Source organism: Rhamphochromis longiceps, linkage group LG18 (genome assembly GCF_057381845.1).
Source record: "Rhamphochromis longiceps isolate RC_006_pf linkage group LG18, R_longiceps_female_GT1.1, whole genome shotgun sequence".
In the NCBI taxonomy this organism is placed as follows: Eukaryota; Metazoa; Chordata; class Actinopteri; order Cichliformes; family Cichlidae; genus Rhamphochromis; species Rhamphochromis longiceps.
In genome coordinates, this window is record NC_140574.1 from 22,890,809 (window position 1) to 22,913,609 (window position 22,801).

General features: G+C 40.5%; 1 protein-coding gene across 1 annotated transcript; it reads left to right on the forward strand.

Annotated features, from left to right (window-relative positions):
• Positions 1 to 2,027: 2,027 nt before the first annotated feature.
• On the forward strand, positions 2,028 to 19,411 carry LOC146648272 (cyclic AMP-responsive element-binding protein 3-like protein 3-B). The gene is made up of 10 exons (XM_085390064.1): positions 2,028 to 2,084; positions 2,173 to 2,271; positions 3,812 to 4,085; positions 11,627 to 11,757; positions 11,917 to 12,027; positions 13,991 to 14,097; positions 17,237 to 17,305; positions 18,519 to 18,603; positions 18,880 to 18,973; positions 19,085 to 19,411. Exons 1-10 carry the CDS (start codon positions 2,028 to 2,030, stop codon positions 19,291 to 19,293), a joined length of 1,236 nt encoding a protein of 411 aa, XP_085246190.1. The 3' UTR covers positions 19,294 to 19,411.
• Positions 19,412 to 22,801: the final 3,390 nt, after the last annotated feature.

Here is a 22,801-nt window from a genome sequence, read left to right on the forward strand (position 1 = left end):
TTCACAGTAGCTTCAGCTGAACTCTTTGTTGTTGTAAACAGTTTGCTGACAAAAACCCCCAAAACATTAAGGTAATTATCAGTTTGTTTGCTGCCAGCGACTGAAAGAAACTGTCCAGAACAATCGCATTCTCTTTCTTGATGCTTTGACAACAAGCTTCACTGAAAGGTCTTTGCAGCTGTTTGCTGAAATGTTATTTTTCTCAAACCACTGAAAAACTGTAATTGTTGAGCCACTTTTTAAAAAAGAGTAGCTTGGACACATCTGCTGTTATAGATTAAAATAACCTTTGTAGATAGCAATTATATTTAATCTCAGTTTGGTTTTTGGTTTTTTAACCGTCCCACTTAAAGTTCGGTTTGGGGTGGGGGGCCGGTCATAATGGAGAAAACCAAGCACGGTGGTGGAGGGGTGATGATTTGGGCTTGTTTTAAAGCCACGGCATCTGGGCACCTTGCGGTCAATGAATCAACTGCAAACTCCTCTGTGTACCAAAATATTCTAGACTCAAATGTGAAGCCATCTGTCTCAGATAAATCTTGGCAAGCACAGCAGCAAATTTACAACAATCTACAATGAAAACAAAGAAGTATTACTATGGCCCAGTCAAAGTCCAGACCCTAACCTGACTGAAACACTACACTTAAGATAGTTGTGCATAAACAGGTGCCCATAAAGTCCGCCACAGTGATGTGAGAGACTGATAAAGTCATAAAAAAAAGTTATTGCTTCTACAAGTAGATCTACAAGCTACTGAATCATTGGATCATGTGAAACGTTTATTTTTCATGATACTGTATCTTCTGGAAACTTGTTTCTGTAATTTTGGATCTAAGTGGACCAACAAGAATTTGGGGGTTCCCTGCTGCTCACTCATTGTTCTCTTCTATTTGCACATTGAGCCCTTCACTGGGCTTCATTATGTGAAATATTACCAAGACTATCATTAGTAACTCTTGGACTGTCTTAAAATCATTTTAGATGTGCCAGAACTGTCTCCAGCTAAACGACAGCTAACTGAAAGATAGTTCTCATCTCAGTTTCTGGCTTTGATGACCAAAGACCAAGCACAAAATCTCAGTGTAATCCTGACTTTTATTGACTTTTACCTTTTAATTAAATTAGTTCAAGTCCTTATTCAACCTTAAAGCCATAAGAAGAAACAGGAAGAAGTCCCATAGAAGGGGAGCATTTTTTCTTTTCCTTCGATTTCCATCCAGAAACCTCCCAGACAGCTTCAGCTCTGCTTCAAATCAGATCTCTGCGCTGGCTTTCAGTGTCAGTGAATAGAGTTTGAAGTACAGCTGCCCTTTTTGTTAATCCCTCAGTGGCTTAGAAGCACATCCTGACTTTCTTTTACTAACTCTCTCTAATTTTCAAATAATCAAATAGACAGTTTCTAACCCTTGAATTCAGATTAAACCCTTTCGTGTGTGTTTCCACTGCCTTGTGGATTCCTTAGTGATGAGCAGAGAGAGGAGTATTGAACTTTTGTTGGGCTTAGTCCAAACTGGTGCAAATTAAAAGTCAGTCTTTCCACTTTCTGTGTTTGAAAGCAATAAATTGGGCTTTAAATTTAGCTTGTCCAATTTAAAAAAAAAATAAAAAAAGAATTTGACAGCATACACCAACTGCTGATTTATGACCTCAAAGGTCACACTTATTAACAATTAAGTAATCTCCCTTCTTGTCTCTGCTGGCTGACTAACAGTGGATTGGACAGTGATCAGCTGGGTTGGGGAATGCTGTTGTGTGATATGGCATTTCAACTTTGTCCCTGAAGGCTGACTCAGACGCTTCTCCTTCACGCTAAAGGCACAAGGAACGTACCAATCTGGCTGTGTGCTGCATTTGTATGCCTGAAGGAGACTTTCGCTGAAATTCCACCAGCTGCTTTAATGTCAGAATTATGACACTGACTACAGACAAGGTAAGATCACTGGGTGCAGTTGATGCTTTTTGTGTAAGAGAGTGATTCAGCATGAGTGCGTGTCAAGAAAGCGTCGCTTTAAAAAAGGCGAACGTGAATGCAAGTTTGTCAGAGACAAGTGAAGTGTGAGATTGAGCGAGTTTTTGACACCCAGGTGAAATTGGGTAATACTGTGAAAAACGTTTTATCTTTTGAAAAACTGAGAAACACTTCAATTTCAGAACCATCACTGTTTGTTTCAGGTGTACGATGGGATGGACATCATTGACCTTCTGCTCAAAAACACAGTTGAATCCACCAGTTGCCACAGCAACCAAACGTGGACCAGCTCAACTAATGATGTAAGTGTGCTGCTCATTATGCACAGTTTGTCAAGTCAAGTCAAGTTTATTTATAGAGCACATTTAAAAACAACCAAGGCTGACCAAAGTGCTGTACAGTAAATACAGATAAAAATACAATAGAACACAATTTCGTAATAACACCTCGCTGATAAAAATAAAATAAAAATATATAAAACAAATAAATTAAACCTTTCTAAAAGCCAATGAAAAGAGGTGAGTTTTAAGAGCGGTTTTAAAAGTTTCTAGGCTTTTGGAGAGTCTGACGTGAGGAGGTAAACTGTTCCACAGTCTGGGTGCAGCCACAGCAAACGCCCTCTCTCCCTTTGTCTTTAATTTATACCTGGGAACATCTAAAAGCATCAGGTCGGCTGACCTCAAAGATCTCCTGGGGCGATAAGTACTAAGGAGTTCTGACAGGTAAGAAGGTGCAGTGCCATTTAAAACCTTAAAAGCCAGCAATAAGATTTTAAAATCAATCCTAAAGGCAACTGGGAGCCAGTGGAGAGAGCAGAGAACCGGAGTGATGTGTTCTCTTTTTTTTGAACCGGTCAACAGGCGAGCGGCAGCGTTCTGCACCAGTTGAAGGCGATGTAGACAGGAACGATCTAGGCCAGCATAGAGGGAATTGCAGTAGTCTAGCCGTGAAGTAATAAAAGCTAGGGTTACTAAGACAGCAGCACAACCAGAGTCAACAGTTAAAAGCAAATCATTAAAAACTCTCAGAAGGGCGGTTTCTGTGCTATGCCGAGCTCTAAAACCAGACTGGAACTTCTCATAGAGATTGTTATTGTCAAGAAATAGCTGGAGCTGCGTGAGGGCGGCTCGTTCCAGTACTTTAGACAGAAAAGGGAGGTTGGAAATGGGCCTATAGTTAGAGAGTAGGGATGGATCTAGATTAGGCTTTTTAAGGAGAGGTTGAACAACAGCGTGCTTGAAGGGTGTTGGAAAACAACCAGAACTGAGGCAGGCATTGATCAGGACCAGAAGGAAAGGTCCGACTGAGTCCAGAACCTGCTTCAGAAGCCGAGAGGGGATAGCATCGGTGGAACAGTTGGTAGTCTTAACCTTGCAGACTATTTCATGCAGCTGAGAGAGAGAGAGATTGGTTCGAACTGATTAAAGGCAGAATGGCACAAAGACAAAACACAGGGATTGGAAGGTGAAGATGGAATGACAGACTGCAGGGAGGAAATCTTGTTTACAAAGAACTTTAGAAAGTCATTACAGAGGGTGGCAGAAGGTGTGAGTTTGCTCCTAAACCGAATCACTCAGGGGAAAACATAATCACGGCCACAAATTCATCTCATCATGAGAACCTGAGTGCTGAGTTTAAACTGTATTCTGGGGTGTGCCTGATTGTATAGCGGCAAGTGTTGCAAATAGCAGGAACCAAAGGAAACAGAGAGAGAGAGCGAATTGAAAGCCTGGTGTGTTTACGCTTCTGTGTCTGCTTGTATGTGTGATTACTATTATCTATGATCTAGATTCATTCTGCCAATCAAGCCATAATGTAATTATGTATGCATACTCTCTTCAGACACTGAGCACTAAGCAAAGTGATCCTGATGATTTCTTGGAGTTCCTGCTGCATGGGAGCGACTCCTCCTCTGTGCCAGCATCACCCCTGTGGTCTCCCTGCACCAGTGACAGTGGCATCACCGAGGACCCCCTGACAGATCCCACAAACAGCCCTCACACAGCCTCCTGCACAGCCTCCACTCCCTGTGATATTCAGGCTTTCACGCAGTCTTCGTGTCTCGTGAATCAGACAGTGGCAAATGAAAAAAAGCCAGATGTTGTTATCGATCTCGGTAAGACAACATTTAAATAGCAAAGGGTTAACCGGCTTGCTTTTTTATACAGGCCAGAAACATGTACTGAATTGGAACCTGTAAAGCAGTAGTTTGTTTTAACAGTGAGCGCAAATGTGAGGTTGAGACGCGTAAAGAACAAAGTAACCAGGGCACAGGACTACCAGATGAAAAAGGGGAAGCTTTTGACATTGTGAGATCTCTCATTTTGTGCTTTCTGTAGTGGGATAATGGGGGCTTTTGACTGAGCCTCTGATGGCGGACCTTTCAAAGAGCCACTTTGTTTGTTTTTTCCCATTTTTGAACATCTTTAAAGATAAACGGTTGTGATTGTTGCCATGCATAAACTGTTTTGTGAGGGCAGCTATTTTGAATATTGGTTCATTTCACTGTGCAGTTTTTTGACCCACCACTAGTGCCAGAAATATCTGAAAATACATTTCATTTAAAAAAAAACCACATACATCACCTTCTAATTACAACAAAAGGTTTTAAAACACAAGCAAATACATCCACAAGGTCATAATTATGAGGAAAGGAAAGTAATCTTTTCGGGCTGTAATTTCTTTAACTCTTTACATACCTGCTTAATTACTCATCAGCATCACAATTACAGTGGACAGCTGTTTTATTTGTCTGTACTGGACTTCATCAGTGAATGAGTGAATAAATTCATCATTTACTTGGATTTATATAGTATATATTGTCTGTTAGGTTAAAGGTCAGTGTTCTTTTAATTCATTACAGGGAACAATTGTTGTAACACTGGTCTTGTGCTTGTAAGACTATATTACAAAGTCCCTTTCAGCAGCTGCTCGAAGCTTTGTAACAGCTATTACCGTGAAGGTTAAATCCATTGTGCATTTGAAAGGTAGCGACAACTACACAAACCGCCATAAACTGCAGCCTTTAACTCGCCACAGAACCAGTGTGGGTGTAATTCAAATGTGTGAATTTATATCCACAAGGGAAGCGTTACTGGTTTAAATGCTCCTGCCAGAAAAGATCAGCAGATAAGACCAGAGGGTTCCTGATGATTCGAAATGGCTGTGGAGTGTTGACATATCAATATTAATGCAACCCACACAATTTAACATTAGTGTTTCCCAGTGTTTACAGTTTTCCACATTTGCTTTGACACATTTCTTGAAACCTTTCACACACATTATTTCTTTTTTCCAAGCTGTTAACACAAAACCTAGACACAATACTCAAAGTCAAACTACTATTCATAAAACCTCTGACTCTTGTAAACAATCGTATCGAAATAGTTTCGACTGTGCTTTCAGGTCACACTCAAATCCCGCAACAATAAGAGCACTAACGAGCCTTCATTGAGCAACACATCAAAAAAATGGAAAACACAACATCAGGGTGTGGACTTTAAAAATAGTTTGAATAATCAGAATAAAATAGAACAGAAAATCAAAATGCAAAAAACTGAACGAAATAGAGTACAAGAAAACAGATCATTACAAAAATAATTACTGTTAATAAGAATCTTAATGGAAAACAGGCACAGTCAGTGATTTTCTGAGGTTATTTAATAGGAAAAACTGTACTGTGCTGATGCTGTACTCATAGTATCTACCTAATAATACACAGGAGCAGGTCTGCAATTTATAATCCTATGATCTATGTATGATCTATCTATGTATCAAAGAGGCGTAGGCTTTCGAGTGCCATGGAGGGACATTTAACTTTGTGCCTGCACCTTCAGTCTGAAGATATTAAAGATCATACCTATATTTTATCATTGGAGAAGGTGCCCCCCTCAACAATTAGCGAAAACATCTGGATAAAATGTCATCCTTTCCTTCTTATCTCAAGCCTTACCTCCTGAACTGAAGTCACATGAAAACATATGCACAAATTTATTTATTCCTGATATTGTCGCAATTACAGTCAGTAGATTAGACATGTGACCCTCCAGTCTGGGACGGCTGACAGAAAACAACAAAAACTGTTTGTAAATTAACATTATGGCAGCTAATTTCTTAAAATTCAAACCTTCACTCTGATAAACAGCTTGATTACATTCTCACATTGTATGTGAGTTTATTCACTAAGCATCCAAGTCCAACAATGTTACATCAACTTTAAAGAAAGTTTCACTCATGCTGGCAAACACCAGCTAACAGCAGCAAAAACAACAGGCTAAGGCTTAAGCATATCCTCAGCAACTCACCTCATCTCATATCATCCATCAGAACTGACCTTCGCTAACTCATCAACCTATATCGAACTCTCACAAACGTCCACAGCCCACTTCAAAGTAAATAGATGTGGACGCCTCTCACCCGTCATTGGCAGCTGAGGTAAACAGTGGGCTGACAGCCTTCACACGAATAAAGAAATTGAGCAGACAATAGTAGATACACACTGGCTGGCTGTGGCGATTATGGAGTACAGTCTAAATTTAATGTCTTTGATCTCTCTTAGCTGGCTAAAACATTTTTCTCATATTGCAGCAACTGTAGCTCGGATTATGCATTTGAATCGAGATGGGAAGAAAACAAAACTCAGTTGACTGAAATTTACTGACATCTAGAGGTGAAAATGTTTATTTACTGTAACTTTAAATTACAGTTTTTTCTGATTGCTTAAGCACATTTTTTGTAACTATTGGCTAATTTTGCAAAACTCTTCACACAAATAAGAAAACCTGTCACCCAATCATCAAAACATTGTAGTTCTCTTGCAAAAGCAAACACAGCTAGATTAACTCTTCACACCTTCGTAAAAATGGTGTTTCCGTATCAAACAGTACACACAAGCCATCATCTACTAAGCACACAATGCGCCAACTGCACACTGATGGTATGAATACAAAACACATCTGGCTTTTGCTTTCTCTGTGCACAAGGTAGGCTATGTCAGTTTGAGCTCATACTTCTGTCATAGATCCATAAGCATAGAGGGATCCAAACTTCAAGTACTGGTGTTTATTCAAACACATCAAAACAAACACAAGTGTTCATTTCCAAGTATAGGATTATTTGCAATCGCCATAATGACTATATGGGTTACTTGGTCTGCAGTGAACATGCTTCCTCTGCCCCAGCATCTGGTCATCTAGCAATTCTGTAAAGTAACAATTTCAGTATTTTTACATCAATGGTATTGGTGTGTTTCTCATTGGCATATGGCAGTGCTACAAATCTTTGTGCGAAGTGACTGTACTAACCGATTCTCATTTCAAGATGTCCCTATGGTACTTGCTACAGTGTAGCGGCTCAAGTTAGGCTGGACCCGTTGGCCAGCTACCCTCAGGGTCATTCCACGGTTGATTACATGGTCCACTATTGTAGCTCTGATGTCATCAGCAATTCTATTTCTTACTCTTCCTACCCTTCCTCTCCCCCCTCCTCATCTTCCTCTCCCCCCTCCTCGTCTTCCTCTTGCTCCTCCTTGTCCTTGTCGTCCTCTTCATCCTACTTCTTCACCTCCACGTCCTCTTCCTCGGCCTCCTCTACTTCTCACTCTTTCTGCTCCCTCCATTGTACTCCGCACACACAGCTTACCTGTATTATAGTGCTTAGGCAGATTGCAAAGTGAACTAATTATCTAAAAAAGTTTTCACATGTGAAAGTGTGCCAGACAGTTGGCAAATTAGTGTTAATGATAGCCATACATGTGTATACTTTTGCTAGGAGTGTGTTGGAAATTTGGTAATTGAGTGTTGTGCAGTGAATTGTGCCTACAGTTTTGCAAAGTGTGTGTTACAAAATTGCAAACTGAGTGCAAGGCAGTTTTTGTGCTTTTAGTTTTGCAAACTCAGTGAGTGGTTTTGCTATAAGTCTGAATAGTTTTAGAGATTGTGCTACAAGAATCACAGTTAGGGTTTAAGCATTCAGAAAAAACTGTAAAACAGAAACAAGCAAAACAATCCTTTTTAAAGGAGCCCACAGAGAGCTAAACAAAGCTGGAGTGGGAGAATATTCCATATTCTAGGTGCCACAGACTGAAATGCTCTGTCAGTCCTGAGTCTTGTACAAGGAACAACCATTATATTCAGAGCCTACAACTGAAGACTACGATTAGGAGTGTGTTTACAGTTTTTTCTGAATGCTTAAACCCTAACTGTGATTCCTGTAGCACAATCTCTAAAACTATTCAGACTTATAGCAAAACCACTCACTGAGTTTGCAAAACTAAAAGCACAAAAACTGCTTTGCACTCAGTTTGCAATTTTGTAACACACACTTTGCAAAACTGTAGGCACAATTCACTGCACAACACTCAATTACCAAATTTCCAACACACTCCTAGCAAAAGTATACACATGTATGGCTATCATTAACACTAATTTGCCAACTGTCTGGCACACTTTCACATGTGAAAACTTTTTTAGATAATTCGTTCACTTTGCAATCAGCCTAAGCACTATAATACAGGTAAGCTGTGTGTGCGGAGTACAATGGAGGGAGCAGAAAGAGTGAGAAGAAGAGGAGGCCGAGGAAGAGGACGTGGAGGTGAAGAAGTAGGATGAAGAGGACGACAAGGACAAGGAGGAGCAAGAGGAAAATGAGGAGGGGGGAGAGGAAAATGAGGAGGGGGGAGAGGAAGGGTAGGAAGAGTAAGAAATAGAATTGCTGATGACATCAGAGCTACAATAGTGGACCATGTAATCAACCGTGGAATGACCCTGAGGGTAGCTGGCCAACGGGTCCAGCCTAACTCGAGCCGCTACACTGTAGCAAGTACCATAGGGACATCTTGAAATGAGAATCGGTTAGTACAGTCACTTCGCACAAAGATTTGTAGCACTGCCATATGCCAATGAGAAACACACCAATACCATTGATGTAAAAATACTGAAATTGTTACTTTACAGAATTGCTAGATGACCAGATGCTGGGGGCAGAGGAAGCATGTTCACTGCAGACCAAGTAACCCATATAGTCATTATGGCGATTGCAAATAATCCTATACTTGGAAATGAACACTTGTGTTTGTTTTGATGTGTTTGAATAAACACCAGTACTTGAAGTTTGGATCCCTCTATGCTTATGGATCTATGACAGAAGTATGAGCTCAAACTGACATAGCCTACCTTGTGCACAGAGAAAGCAAAAGCCAGATGTGTTTTGTATTCATACCATCAGTGTGCAGTTGGCGCATTGTGTGCTTAGTAGATGATGGCTTGTGTGTACTGTTTGATACGGAAACACCACTTTTACGAAGGTGTGAAGAGTTAGTCTAGCTGTGTTCGCTTTTGCAAGAGAACTACAATGTTTTGATTATTGGGTGACAGGTTTTCTTATTTGTGTGAAGAGTTTTGCAAAATTAGCCAATAGTTACAAAAAATGTGCTTAAGCAATCAGAAAAAACTGTAATAAGAAGCAGACATAAATTATCTAGAGCCTGTCCATTCAGTACTCTATTAGTAACTTTAAGAATATAAAAACATCATAGAATCTACTGAATTTACTATGTAAAGCACATATATCTGTAATACTTTAATACATGTAAACATTTACTTTCGGAAAAAATGGAAAGTTCTGATGCTATTTTCTATTTTTGTTTTTCAAATTGACTTTCTGTGAACAAGAACATGGCCTATCGCAATCATCTGAAATTGCTGTTTTCCTCTTCCCTGCTGTTTTCCTCTTCTTACAAATGCTTGTACACTTTTGTGCACTATGAACTGGCATCTGTGTGTTAACAAGAGCGAACAATTTCAAGTTGTATTTAGGAAACGAAACACAATGCGCTGTAGTTGTGCTTTCCAAATGAGCACTAAGAGCAATTTATGTATAACTAGCTGGAAATTACAGTTTTTCTCAAATGTTAAAACACAAAAGCCAATCCTGTAACCCAAATGACCAGTAGTCTAAACACATTTACTAAATGTAGCCACCATATTCCAGTACCATAAACACATGTCACATGAAGACACAATTCACAAAACACAACCCTCTGTACTCATAAATCTAAACACATTTTTCCTTGCTAAAACACATGTTGCAAAACAACTCTGCTCATATCCTCAAATGAAAGCCCATGTGATGCAAAATGCTTGCCACAGTCACCAATCTTTGAACACAGGGAACACACCTGGCGTCATTCACTACACACAATGACTCAAAATTGAAGACACATGTTGCTAATGCTGTACCCACATGTAAAAGCAAGTTCAGAGTGCACAGTATGCTGAAGGTTCCAAACAAACACAATGGATGAAGGCAGAGTCAGGGGAAGAGGAATTTGATGCAGAGGAGGGAGAAGAGCTGGCCCTGGAAGAAGAGGAGCAGGCCAATGAGGAAGAGGAGTTCAAATGAGAGGAGGAAGAGGAGCGACCAACGAGGAAGAGGAGAAGGCCAACATGGGAGAGGAGAAGGTCCAGGAGGGAGAGCAAGACAACCTCGCACCATCATTACGGACGAGATGCGAGCAACAGCTCAGCGACATGATGCCGCACAGTGATTGTGGTGTGTGTGGTGTGAATAACGTAAATAAAAAAACTTCACACCCTGTTCATGTTTTCAAGATTACTGTTGTGTGCAATAGATTCTGTTTTTGCATTGAGTTGTGTTACAGTAGTGTACGTACATGCAGGATTTTCTATAGATTTATACTACTCATATGAAACTCACAAATCTAAATGCCTAATCCTCTGCAGAGATCTACGACGATCCGTTACTGTATAGCTTCTAAAATATGCATTGGCAGTTATGAAACAAAGAACCTTCTCACAAATTGAGCATTGTGTTTTCAATTGTTTTGCTGTAGTGTGTAATGCTGTGTATAGTGTTTACAGTTTTGACAGCTTCGAGCTGCTCTCTTGGTGTGGGAGTTTGAGTTTTGCAGTGGGAAGGTGTGGTTGTGTTTATGTAGCTTTAGAGAAGGGTGTTGTGTTTGGACATTGGGGGACCTGGTGGTAACGTTTGTGAAATGTGTTTTAGCATTTGAGAAAAACTGTAAGAGAGTGAGTCTTTCAGTAAATGGAGTTGGGACACTGTGTATTTGTTTTAAAAGTGGCATATCAGGTTTGATTAATTGTGAAAAGCTGACAATATAAAAATCACACGTTCTTCAGCCTATAGGTTAACTGGCTACCTTAAAACTTTCTCACAATTTTTTTATATAATTACAAGACAATGTCCTGATGTCACTAATATTAAAGTAACGATACATACTCCAAATCAAGCCAATATTTTGTGTGACCAAGTTTTCAAGGTACTTGGCTGGTTGCTTGCTTCAGGTGGCTTTTGTAGATTTTGGCTATCTCGACATCTTTAGTCTCTCCCAGACTGACTCCATGAGACAAGAGCTTGATGGGGACTGTGCCATCTGGTGCATAATTGGTGCAGGCATGATCAGTCTCCTCCCTGGTGGTGCCACAGGATGGACAGGAATCCAAGTGTCTAAAATGCCTAAAAACCTGTGCAGCATTGTGTGTTTGCAAAGTGTTTTTAAAGCACAGAAAGATGCTGCAATGACTGACGTTTTGTGGTGGGTTTTGTTTGAACTGCAAATACAAGCAATTTTGTAAACCATGACATGTGGTGTACTGTTTTTTCTGCTTTAATATGCAGGCTGTGAGTCTGGCAGCTTAGAGGAGGATATCGGAATTTCATACTACCTCACCACAAACCAAAATCCTTTGCAACCACCCAGCCATTCTCTCACCGTGAAGGACCTGCTGTTATCCAACCTGGGAGACAAAGTAAGAAGGGTTTCATAATTGTGTTGAAACTTAAAATATGTGTGGTGTCCTGTCCAACTCTGACTGAAAGAGAATTTTACTATCTGCCTGTGCCTTCTTGGGGAAAGCTGCAAATAGAGTAACTTTAAGTGAAATGAATTCTGTCCATCTGGTTCACAGGCGCAGCGAATCCCCCAGCATTCCTTGCGGGAGCTTGTACTTAATGAGGATGAGAAGAAGCTTCTGGCTAAAGAAGGGGTAAACTTGCCCAGCAGACTGCCTCTATCCAAGGTACATGAGCAATATACACATGTACAGTGGGGCAAAAAAGTATTTAGTCAGCCACCGATTGTGCAAGTTCCCCCACTTAAAATGATGACAGAGGTCAGTAATTTGCACCAGAGGTACACTTCAACTGTGAGGGACAGAATGTGAAAAAAAAATCCATGAATTCACATGGTAGGATTTGTAAAGAATTTATTCGTAAAGTAGGGTGGAAAATAAGTATTTGGTCACCTCAAACAAGGAAAATCTCTGGCTCTCACAGACCTGTAACGTCTTCTGTAAGAAGCTTTTCTGTCCCCCACTCGTTACCTGTATGAATGGCACCTGTTTGAACTCATCATCTGTATAAAAGACACCTGTCCACAGCCTCAAACAGTCAGACTCCAAACTCCGCCATGGCCAAGACCAAAGAGCTTTCGAAGGACACCAGGAAAAGTATTGTAGACCTGCACCAGACTGGGAAGAGTGAATCTACAATAGGCAAGCAGCTTGGTGTGAAAAAATCAACTGTGGGAGCAATCATCAGAAAATGGAAGACATACAAGACCACTGATAATCTCCCTCGATCTGGGGCTCCACGCAAGATCTCATCCCGTGGGGTCAAAATGATCATGAGAACGGTGAGCAAAGATCCCAGTACCACACGGGGGGACCTGGTGAATGACCTGCAGAGAGCTGGGACCAAAGTAACAAAGGTCACCATCAGTAACACACTACAACGGCAGGGAATCAAATCCCGCAGTGCCAGACGTGTTCCGCTGCTGAAGCCAGTGCATGTCCAGGCCCGTCTGAAGTTTGCCAGAGAGCACATGGATGATACAGCAGAGGATTGGGAGAATGTCATGTGGTCAGATGAAACCAAAGTAGAACTTTTTGGTATAAACTCAACTCGTCGTGTTTGGAGGAAAAAGAATACTGAGTTGCATCCCAAGAACACCATACCTACTGTGAAGCATGGGGGTGGAAACATCATGCTATGGGGCTGTTTTTCTGCCAAGGGGACAGGACGACTGATCCGTGTTAAGGACAGAATGAATGGGGCCATGTATCGTGAGATTTTGAGCCAAAACCTCCTTCCATCAGTGAGAACTTTGAAGATGAAACGAGGCTGGGTCTTCCAACATGACAATGATCCAAAACACACCGCCCGGGCAACAAAGGAGTGGCTCCGTAAGAAGCATTTGAAAGTCCTGGAGTGGCCTAGCCAGTCTCCAGACCTCAACCCCATAGAAAATCTGTGGCGGGAGTTGAAAGTCCGTGTTGCTCGGCGACAGCCCCAAAACATCACTGCTCTCGAGAAGATCTGCATGGAGGAATGGGCCAAAATACCAGCTACTGTGTGTGCAAACCTGGTAAAGACCTATAGTAAACGTTTGACCTCTGTTATTGCCAACAAAGGTTATGTTACAAAGTATTGAGTTGTATTTTTTTTATTGACCAAATACTTATTTTCCACCCTGATTTACGAATAAATCCTTTACAAATCCTACCATGTGGATTCATGGATTTTTTTTTCACATTCTGTCTCTCACAGTTGAAGTGTACCTCTGGTGCAAATTACTGACCTCTGTCGTCATTTTAGGTGGGGGAACTTGCACAATCGGTGGCTGACTAAATACTTTTTTGCCCCACTGTATGTAGGGCAAATGTCTCTGCACAAGCATGCTCCAAACACATCCACAAACACACACTCGTGATCTAAATCTGTATCCCCAATTTATGTATAAATCTGTATCCCCAGTTACACAAAGTCAGCCAGATATGATGCCCCCCCTACCCCACCCACCCTTCCCCACCACCCACCCAGACACACACACACACACACACACACACACACACACACACACACACACACACACACACACACACACACACACACTCTCTCTCTCTCAACCTAGTTTCATCTCACATACCTTTTTCTTTATTCTCTCTTGTCCTGGTCTCCCATGTGTTTCATCTCCCTGACAAGTTTGAAGAGAGAGTTTTGAAAAAGATCCGGCGGAAAATCCGCAACAAGCGCTCAGCTCAGGAAAGTCGGAAGAAGAAAAGGGAATATGTCGATAGCCTGGAAGAAAGGTATGACATTATCTCTGCACCGACTTAGGAAACATTCTTTTAATCATCTGCTTTGGATTTTTTTTATGTTTTTCAGTGATTCAGTGAGTGTTTTGTTGTTCATTAAGTAAAGCACACTTCATGTTTCCTGGTATTTGTCAAATAGTTCCCTGAAAAAAAAAATCCTCACAGGAAGCTCAAAAAAAACAATTGTATAACAACCTCAAACAACACTAGTGAGGTGTTTTGAATTAAAAAGAAGAAGAAGGAGAGCTGTGTAGCAGTAGTTGTCATTGCCTCCAGCAAAACCAATTAATTACAGAAACTTATTCAAGAGAAAAATTATATAGTGCCAAAATTGATAAAAGAAATACAACCCATTAAAATTCAGTTCCAGTGAAGCAGCCCAAAATGAAAGACATAAACCTTGTTATTTTTTTTAATTTATTCACTAATAAAGATCTGGATACACAAAGAAATACCATTTTCAAGAGATTGCTGCAAAAGAGAATTTCTTTTTCATTGGAGGAATATTTAGATAAAAACAAAAAACAAACTTGTACATAAGCATTACTATCTATAATGCCAACGGCACTTCAGTAAGAACAAACACACGAAAAGATGATGTTTTAATAATGCAGAGAATAATATATATTCATACTCCTGCTGTGGAAAAAAAAGAAAGTGAGCCTTCTCTCAGTTCTAAGGTTATATATCAGGGTATAATAAAAAAATATGATCTAGTCTTTACGTGGTCTTAAATTTAGGTAAATTTAATCTGAGAAGGACAACAACATTCTCACATTAAACTGTGTTGTGACAAAAAACTAAACCAAGATCCAGAAACAGTCCTGTGAGAAACTAAGCACACCCAGTGATTCAGTAGCTTGTAGAAATACCTTTAGCAGCAATACCATCAAGTAACTGTTTCCTGTATGACTTCATTAGTCTCTGCCATCATTGTGAAGGAACTTTACCCCACTCTTCTTTACAGTGTTGCTTCTTAAATTCATCCACAGATCTTTTAAGGTCTCACCACAACATTTCAACAGGTCAAGGTCTGGACTTTGACTGGACCATTGCAGCACCTTGATTCTTTTCCTCCCTTCTTTTTGGGATCATAGTCCTGTTGTTGGACCCAGTTTTGCCCAAGCTTTAGCTGTCAGATAGATGGCTTCACATTTGACTCAAGAATACTTTGGGATACAGAGAAGTTCATGGTTACCTCAATGACTACAAGGTGCCCAGGACCCGTGGCTGTAAAACAAGCCCAAATCATCACCCCCACCACCGTGCTTGACAGTTGGTGGGGGTTGTTTGTGCTGATACGCTGTGTTTGGCGTTCTCCAAACTTGGCACCGTCCATTATGACCAAAACACCTCAATTTTTGTCTAATCCTTCTAAAGGACATTGTTCCAGAAGTTTTGTAGGGTTTTGTTTTTTTTTAGATGAAACCCTTCTAAACAAGCCACACTTGTTCAGCCTTTTTCTAATTGTACTGTCATGAGTTTTAACATTTAACATGCTCACTGAAGGCTGTAGAGTCTGAAATGTAGCGCTTAGATTTTTTAAAAAGTTTTTGTAAGGATTGGATGGTCTGACTGAGGTGAATTTTCTGGGATGTCCATTCCTGGGGAGATTGGCATCTGTTGCTTTCCACTTGTGAATAATCTTTTTCACTGTAGAATGAAAACATTTTCTGAGTGGCCTGATAACCCCAATTGCTTTTCTAAGATCGTTGCTGATGTCTTTCCTGCTTGGATTTGTGATAATGCTCCAGACCTGCAAACTAGCAAAACGTCTTGACGACCTGTTAATCAAGTGCATTTCATTAGCAGCGGCTAATTTTTAATGCTCTTTGCACTTTGACTTAGTTTTTATTGACATAGTGTAATATGTCACGGTTTGCAGTTTATCTGAGGTTGTATATACTCATTTTAAGACTTCTTAGAGATCTTAATATTGTTTATGAGAAAAAAAATCGGTGTTCAGTAAGGTCAAAGACCTGAAAGTTTCTACATTCATTGAACATTGTAAAGAAACTCAGAATACCCACCATACTGTGATAACTGCTCCACTGTGGGGCACCAAAACACTTACGGTCGATCTGGACCACTTTCTCATTGTGCATACACGCAAATTCACAGATGTAGTCAGGAGAGAGAGTGGATTATTCCTAAACATGATGCCACAACCCAGAACAGCAAGCAGGTTTTTGCGTCAGTCTTCCTCCTCCTCTACCTCGAGGCTGCTCGGAATCAGCCTCACCACACAGCCAGCAAGCCTTTGTCACCAAATTTATTAATCCCACCTGCCTCCCACATGCTGGCGCTTCAACCACATCACACCTCCACAAATAGCGCTGCGTGGTCGAGCATGTAATTTGACTCGCCTCAAAGAAACGCAATGCAGCAATATTCCCCAAATTCCTTTGTTTGTCAAATCCCCCTAGGTTTATCATTCATCAGCTTCTCTTGGGGGTATTTTTAGAACTTGTTTCACTCTGATGTGGTTCTTAAGACTGACTCCCTTGCACTGCTGGACTCTTTTAAAACCTGCCATTACTGATCTGTGTCAGAATAAAAGAGTCGATTGAGAGTGAATGGAGGTGTTTTGGACCACGGGTGTAGCGGGTGGGATAAAGCCAATACACAGTTTGAGCTTTAAAAATGGCCAAACACAAATGTACTGTCACTTTAGTAAATATTTGAAATGTGAAAATTGTCTGCGTGTTTTGCGTACTAATGAAAATGTCTTACTGATGTAACACAGGAGGTTTATATATCTAATTACATGCTATCAACATCTCAATCAAGCTTGAGCTCTGCTGCCTCCTGATAACAAAAGTTTCACGGCAGAGTGAGATTGTCTCTCCCAGAGTCAGCATTCGTTGATAATTAAACCAGATTCAAGCAGAGCGTATCAACAGGGTGTCATTATCAGTCGAAGGCATAATGGACTCACAGTGACTGAACCAAACAAGAGAGACACCAGAAGAAGAAAGGGGGTGGAGTCCCTGGATGACAGAATGGGGTTTGCGATAACAGTCAGCAGGCTGATATTGGCAGAGAGAGAAATGGAGGGCAGGCGAGGCAACATCATAAAACGATATTTTTTTAATACGATTCTGCCCTCATTCTCCTCCTCCTCTTTCTGTAGGATGTCTGCATGTGGTGCTCACAACCTCGAGTTGCAGAGAAAGATCCAGCAGCTGGAGGAGACCAACAAGTGAGTCCTTAAGTGAGGCAACAAAAGTTTAACCTGATGATTATTGGCATTAGATGCCTGGACGACTCAGTGTTTTGTATAATGATGGAGAGCTTAAAGTCCAGAAAATACAGTAAAGAACATAACACACCTGATTAGCTTTACCTGTGACAACATCCAGGACTTGCTTTTGAAAGTTGCAATGAAAAGCAAAGAGTTACCATGACTACAGCCCAGTGCACTACATTTCAGCATATGGTCTGGAAAGGTCCAAGTCTCTGAAGCTTTGGAAGCTATATCCTGGCTCAGGCACAGTCAGGGCACAGCTTCAGAGCTCTGGCATGATCGAATGGTCACTGTTAGATTTTAGAGAATGGCTATTTTAGCTCTGCAGCAATTGCTCCTGTAAAAATAGCACCACAGATGTCTCGGTTTTTCAATTTATTTCCCTGTTTCAGTTATTTAGCTACTGTGTTTTCATTAGTGGGATTATGTCTGGTAGTATTTAGTATTTTGTTGATAGCCTAAACCACTTCATCTCAAGACTATGACACCACAAGGCCTGTTTCATGGAGCCTAAATCCAGAAATATAGGATGACAGAAAAAATTAAGATTGACCATATATAGTCAGAACATCCGGGTGTCGTACATTTAACAATGGCCAGGCTGAGGAGGTGCAGCCATATGAAAACACGGCATAATTGCAAACCCTCACATTTGTTTCCCATCAAAGTCCCTACCGGTTGAACAGATAAGGCAGCAGGATTAATCAAACCTGGACGCAGGGCTTGTACAGAGCTAGCTGCACAAAATAAATCTCCACGACATCTTTTGTGACACCGCTTTCATGAAACCGAGTCACGGCTGAAAATGGCCAAACCGTTCTGCCTGTTAAAGATTCAGGACTGAAGAGCCTGAGAGTAAAATTACCAGCATACAAAGTGCATACCATTCCAAATCTTCACACAGCTTTTCCAACTTTTCTTTTCACTCGGCAATTTCACTGTCCTGATTTTTTTATTCTTTTTTCCCTGACGCTGGCAGACTGCTGCTTGTAAAAACAAAATGTGTGAAGGCTCCACACACACACACACTCTTCCTTCAATTTGTCCTTCTCTCTCTCTCTCTCTCTCTTTTTTGCGAGAGTGATCACAGATGCTGGAAATGATGAGACCCCTTATGTGAAACTTTTGCACAGCCTCTTTCATCTTTCTGTCTGGATTTGTGTTGCAGTGCTCTGCTGAAGCAGCTAAGCCGGCTACAGGCTCTCCTTCCTAATGGCCCCAGCAAAACAAGACAGAAAGCAACCTGCATCCTGGTGAGATAGAGCATTATGTAATTTTTGAGGCAGTCATAATTGTAACAAAGAAATACAGTAAACATTAAAAGTTCATAAGCACATCAAGGCGTGCGAGTGTTTGTACCGGCAGGACTGCGGCTGTGAATGCTTTGAATATTTAAATGAGTCAGAGAAGCACCGGTTGTGCAAAATGTTATGTAGTTGTGTGCGTAATAACCTACTCAGTTTCTTCTTTCTGATCTGTGTTTTCTATGCTTGACCTCTTTTTGTCCATCTGTCTGTATTTACATCCAGGTCTTGCTCCTCTCCTTCTCTCTGCTGATTTCTTCAAATCTTCGACCAGACCCTTACAGCCGGCTCAGTCAGGCAGACTATGCAGAGACCAAAGGTCCGTAGCCATCATGCATGGCCAATCTTGCTTTCTTTTTTTCTTTTTCGTCCATGCACACTCACTCATGCACACACACTCACTCTTCTCAACCGCATCTCTGTCTCTCAGTGCCGTCCCGCTCCCTGCAGTCGATGGATGATGCCCGAGACATCCCTCCTCCTCCACCTCCTTCTCTTCCTCTTCCTCTCCTCTGCGTTACTAGGGGTTTTGAAGCCCTGCGCAATCTGACAGAGAAGATTAGGCCCTGGACAGATCTCCCCAAAGCAGACGTCCCCTTCTCTCGCCATCAAGATCACAGGCACAAGGACCTTCACTGATTTATTCTAACAAGAAAGACGTGGCGCAGGGGTGCGAGTTTGGATGCGAGTGCAGCCCCCAACAGGGTAGTTTAAAAGCTTCTCTGCATCTGCTTTTCACTACAGAGGCTGGGTGAGAGGCTGCTCCAGCACATAAACATCCATTTGAAAGGTGTTTCAGGAATGCACTTTCGCAAAGGCCAGTAAAGAGGTCATTGACGTGGATGTAATCATTTTTCATTTTGCTCTGAATAAAAAGCCTTTAAGCACCTGCTGGATCATGTATGCTGGATCATACCTGTGCAGCTGATGCCTGTTAAATACAAACACATTAAATACACATGCACGCTCACTACTGTGATTTATTATTTTCTTTGAATATATACCATGATCTGTGGTGCATTCAGTAGGAGCTCTGCGCAGTAATTTAATGATGCATTTGCATTTTTCACTGTGTGTGTGTGTGTGTGTGTGTGTGTGTGTGTGTGTGTGTGTGTGTGTGTGTGTGTGTGTGTGTGTGTGTGTGTGTGTGTGCTGAGGCTTAGACAGTTAAATCTTTGAGACAGGTTGCTACTGGCAGGATCAGCCGGGTGTGAATTCACATTTTCTCCAGTGAATTTTGGACCCGTCTGAAAGTTTTGTTGTTGTTTTGTTTCCTTCCTCCAGCGATACCATGTGTCCTGTGTCGAGGAAAACCGATTTGCAAAAATAATGAGACAATATTTTGAAAACAAAAATGACAAATATGACTCAATGAGCAAATAAAAGCTTCAGGTTCACAGCCAGCTGTCAAAACACCAGAGGAAGGTGGGTTTCAGTTTCATATCATTATTTTTGAGAAAGAAAAATATCGCTTACTGTAATTGTGGAAATGTAACTAAAGACTGTTTACAGATCGACGTTAAGTGCCTTTTTCTGGTGAGATGAAATGAGATAAGCAGCTTAAATGTTCTACAGCTGCAAACCTGGAACAATTTAATCTGAAAATACAATAGTAGTAGATTTTAAGTCAGGAGTAACAACTGGCTGTTGGAAAGGAAAAGAGAAACAAATTGAACTGTGATTATTTTTAAATGATGAGTATGTTATGGATTATGTTCACATAAAGAAGGCACAGAGGACTCTGTAAGTGTTGTTGATGTAAAAGTTTCTAACAGAAGGATCTGAGAGCAACTTGAGGTGGGATACCTTGGCTACCTGATCTACCCCATTGTACTGTAGTACTTACACAGCATTGTTCAGTACTGTGTGGGGGATGAGCTGTTTTATAGCCTGGGCCATAGTGCAGTACCTCTATCAGAAGGTTTTTTTTTTGTTTTTTGTTCTTAACTATGAAATCTGTCTCTGTAGGTGAGCATGAAACATCTTGACAAATTTGTAATTAATTATACAATAAATGCAATTTTGAAGCAGAAAAACAACCCCCCCCCCCCCCCCCCCCCCAAAAAGCATCAATGAAAAATAGTACAATGTACCATTTTACAATAAATTATTTTTCCGTATTCATTTTTATGGATGTTTTTTTTCCATATTTTTTAACCAGTCATTGAATTTTACCAATTACAGTTTAGCAATATATCCATAAACTTCCATTTAAAAAAAGAACATATACAAAAAACATATATAATATCACTATAATTTCTCCACAGCACTTTATACTTTCAATCAAATATCTGCAAAATTGATGCCCATCACACTCAGCTGCAGTTTTCTGCCTCATATACTTACACAATACTTTTAAAAGAAACACTGTTGGCATTTCCGTCAAAGCACAGCTGTGCATTCAAATCTGCTTTCAACTCTAATTTGAATACTTCTTTTTGGTTTATATTTTTACACAGTTGATATATTTTTTTGTCTTTGTCGGTGGAGCTGCGCTGTGGAAATGTGGCTTTATCATCTCACTGTTTTTTTTAATCTCCTGGCAGCCGTGCATCGAGCCTTTCTCCCTGAGAGCTCTCGCTGAGCAGAGAATGTGGAATAACCGAAATAAATAAATAAATATTTCTGCAAACCAAGCTCAAAACTACGGGCTCACTATACGCACACAGCGGCTAGGAGTCGGAAATGAATAATTGATGAGGCAGGTTAGGCAGTGTGTTGTAATGATAAAGAGTTAAAGATGTAGGTGGAAATTCAATCAGGATCTCAGAGCTGAGCAGAGGTGCTGCTACCCGAGGGAGAAAAGAGGTTGCAGGAGGAGAAGATTGCTCAGATAATTTTAGAAGGTTAGGCTGTCCGGATGGGGCTTCATGAACATCTGAGCATAGCTGCAGAATAATTAACCTGCACTCACAAACATGAGCACATAATTCTGACTTAATGATGACAAACATGAAAGCAGATGAGGCTGATTTTGCTCAGCAGCCTGAGCTCCTTCACCCTTTTCAGTGAGTTTGTTCAGTGTCTTTTCTTTAATTCTTATCTCTGCACAACCTTACATACATTTACTGTTTAAACATTAACCGGCTAAATTCTTGGGGCATTTAATATATATTTGATTTTTCTCTCCTTTGAACTAAATTTAATTTAAATTTATTAGCATTTCTTCCACTGCCATCATATTCTTTGCATTGCAGCAGCTCTGAGGACAGCATTTAGAGCGTGAATTCAAATCATCTTCTCCACCAAAGAATGACATTGACGAAACGCCCTCGATCAGGCCAAGAATTTGTATTTGAATAACTGCATGTATTACTAAAGAAGAGCTCATTTTTATAACCGTGTCTGGGCACAAATTTACATTGTAATACAGTCAGTGTAAAGTATTTTCACCTTCATCAGACAGAAATATTCACCCTTACACATTATCCCTACCAGTGTTGGTCAAGTTACTTGAAAAAAGTAATCAGTAACTAATTACTGATTACTTCCCCCAAAAAGTAATCCCGTTACTTTACTGATTACTTATTTTCAAAAGTAATTAATTACTTAGTTACTTTTAAAAAACACGATTTACAACCTGAATAGGTGATAAAGCGATAGATCGTTCAGCCCAATTCTACTTTTTCTGCATAATCCATCATACAAAATGTAATCAAATGGAAAAGTCTCTTTTTTTTAACTTGTTTTATTAGTTTTAATCTTTTAACTTTATGCATCAAGCAAAAATTAAATTATATGCAACATTCTCTGACTGGAAGAAATTTGTTTAATATTTAAACCTATTTTCTGCACATTCCAGCACATAATTATTTTTTTGTGTGTGTTTACACTCACTCTTTCAAATAGATGCAAGTAAAACACAGCAGAAAATAAATAACATCAAAGACTCAGCGGTCCTTTTGCTCTATTTTCACCTGTAAAGCAGGAGTAGGGTAGACGGAGGTGTGCTCTGGTGCAGGTGTGCCGCAGCGGTCAGTGGAAGGATACGGCAGCTTCTCTGTGAATTTCCCATTACATGGTAGCACACTCGGTGCTTGTTTAGGGGTTTTTTTTTTCGCTGTAAAAAGAAGTTTTCTTCCCACACACAACGGACACCAATGTTTTTGTCACTTTTTATGGAATCAAACTCAAAATAAGGTCAGTG

Coding starts and splice junctions, on each gene's coding strand:
- LOC146648272 (XM_085390064.1), top strand. CDS start 2,028: ATGCAAGTTTGTCAGAGACAAGTGAAGTGTGAGATTGAGCGAGTTTTT. Junction 11,758..11,916: donor TATCCAACCTGGGAGACAAA/GTAAGAAGGGTT, acceptor TCTGGTTCACAG/GCGCAGCGAATCCCCCAGCA. Junction 18,604..18,879: donor AGAAAGCAACCTGCATCCTG/GTGAGATAGAGC, acceptor ATTTACATCCAG/GTCTTGCTCCTCTCCTTCTC.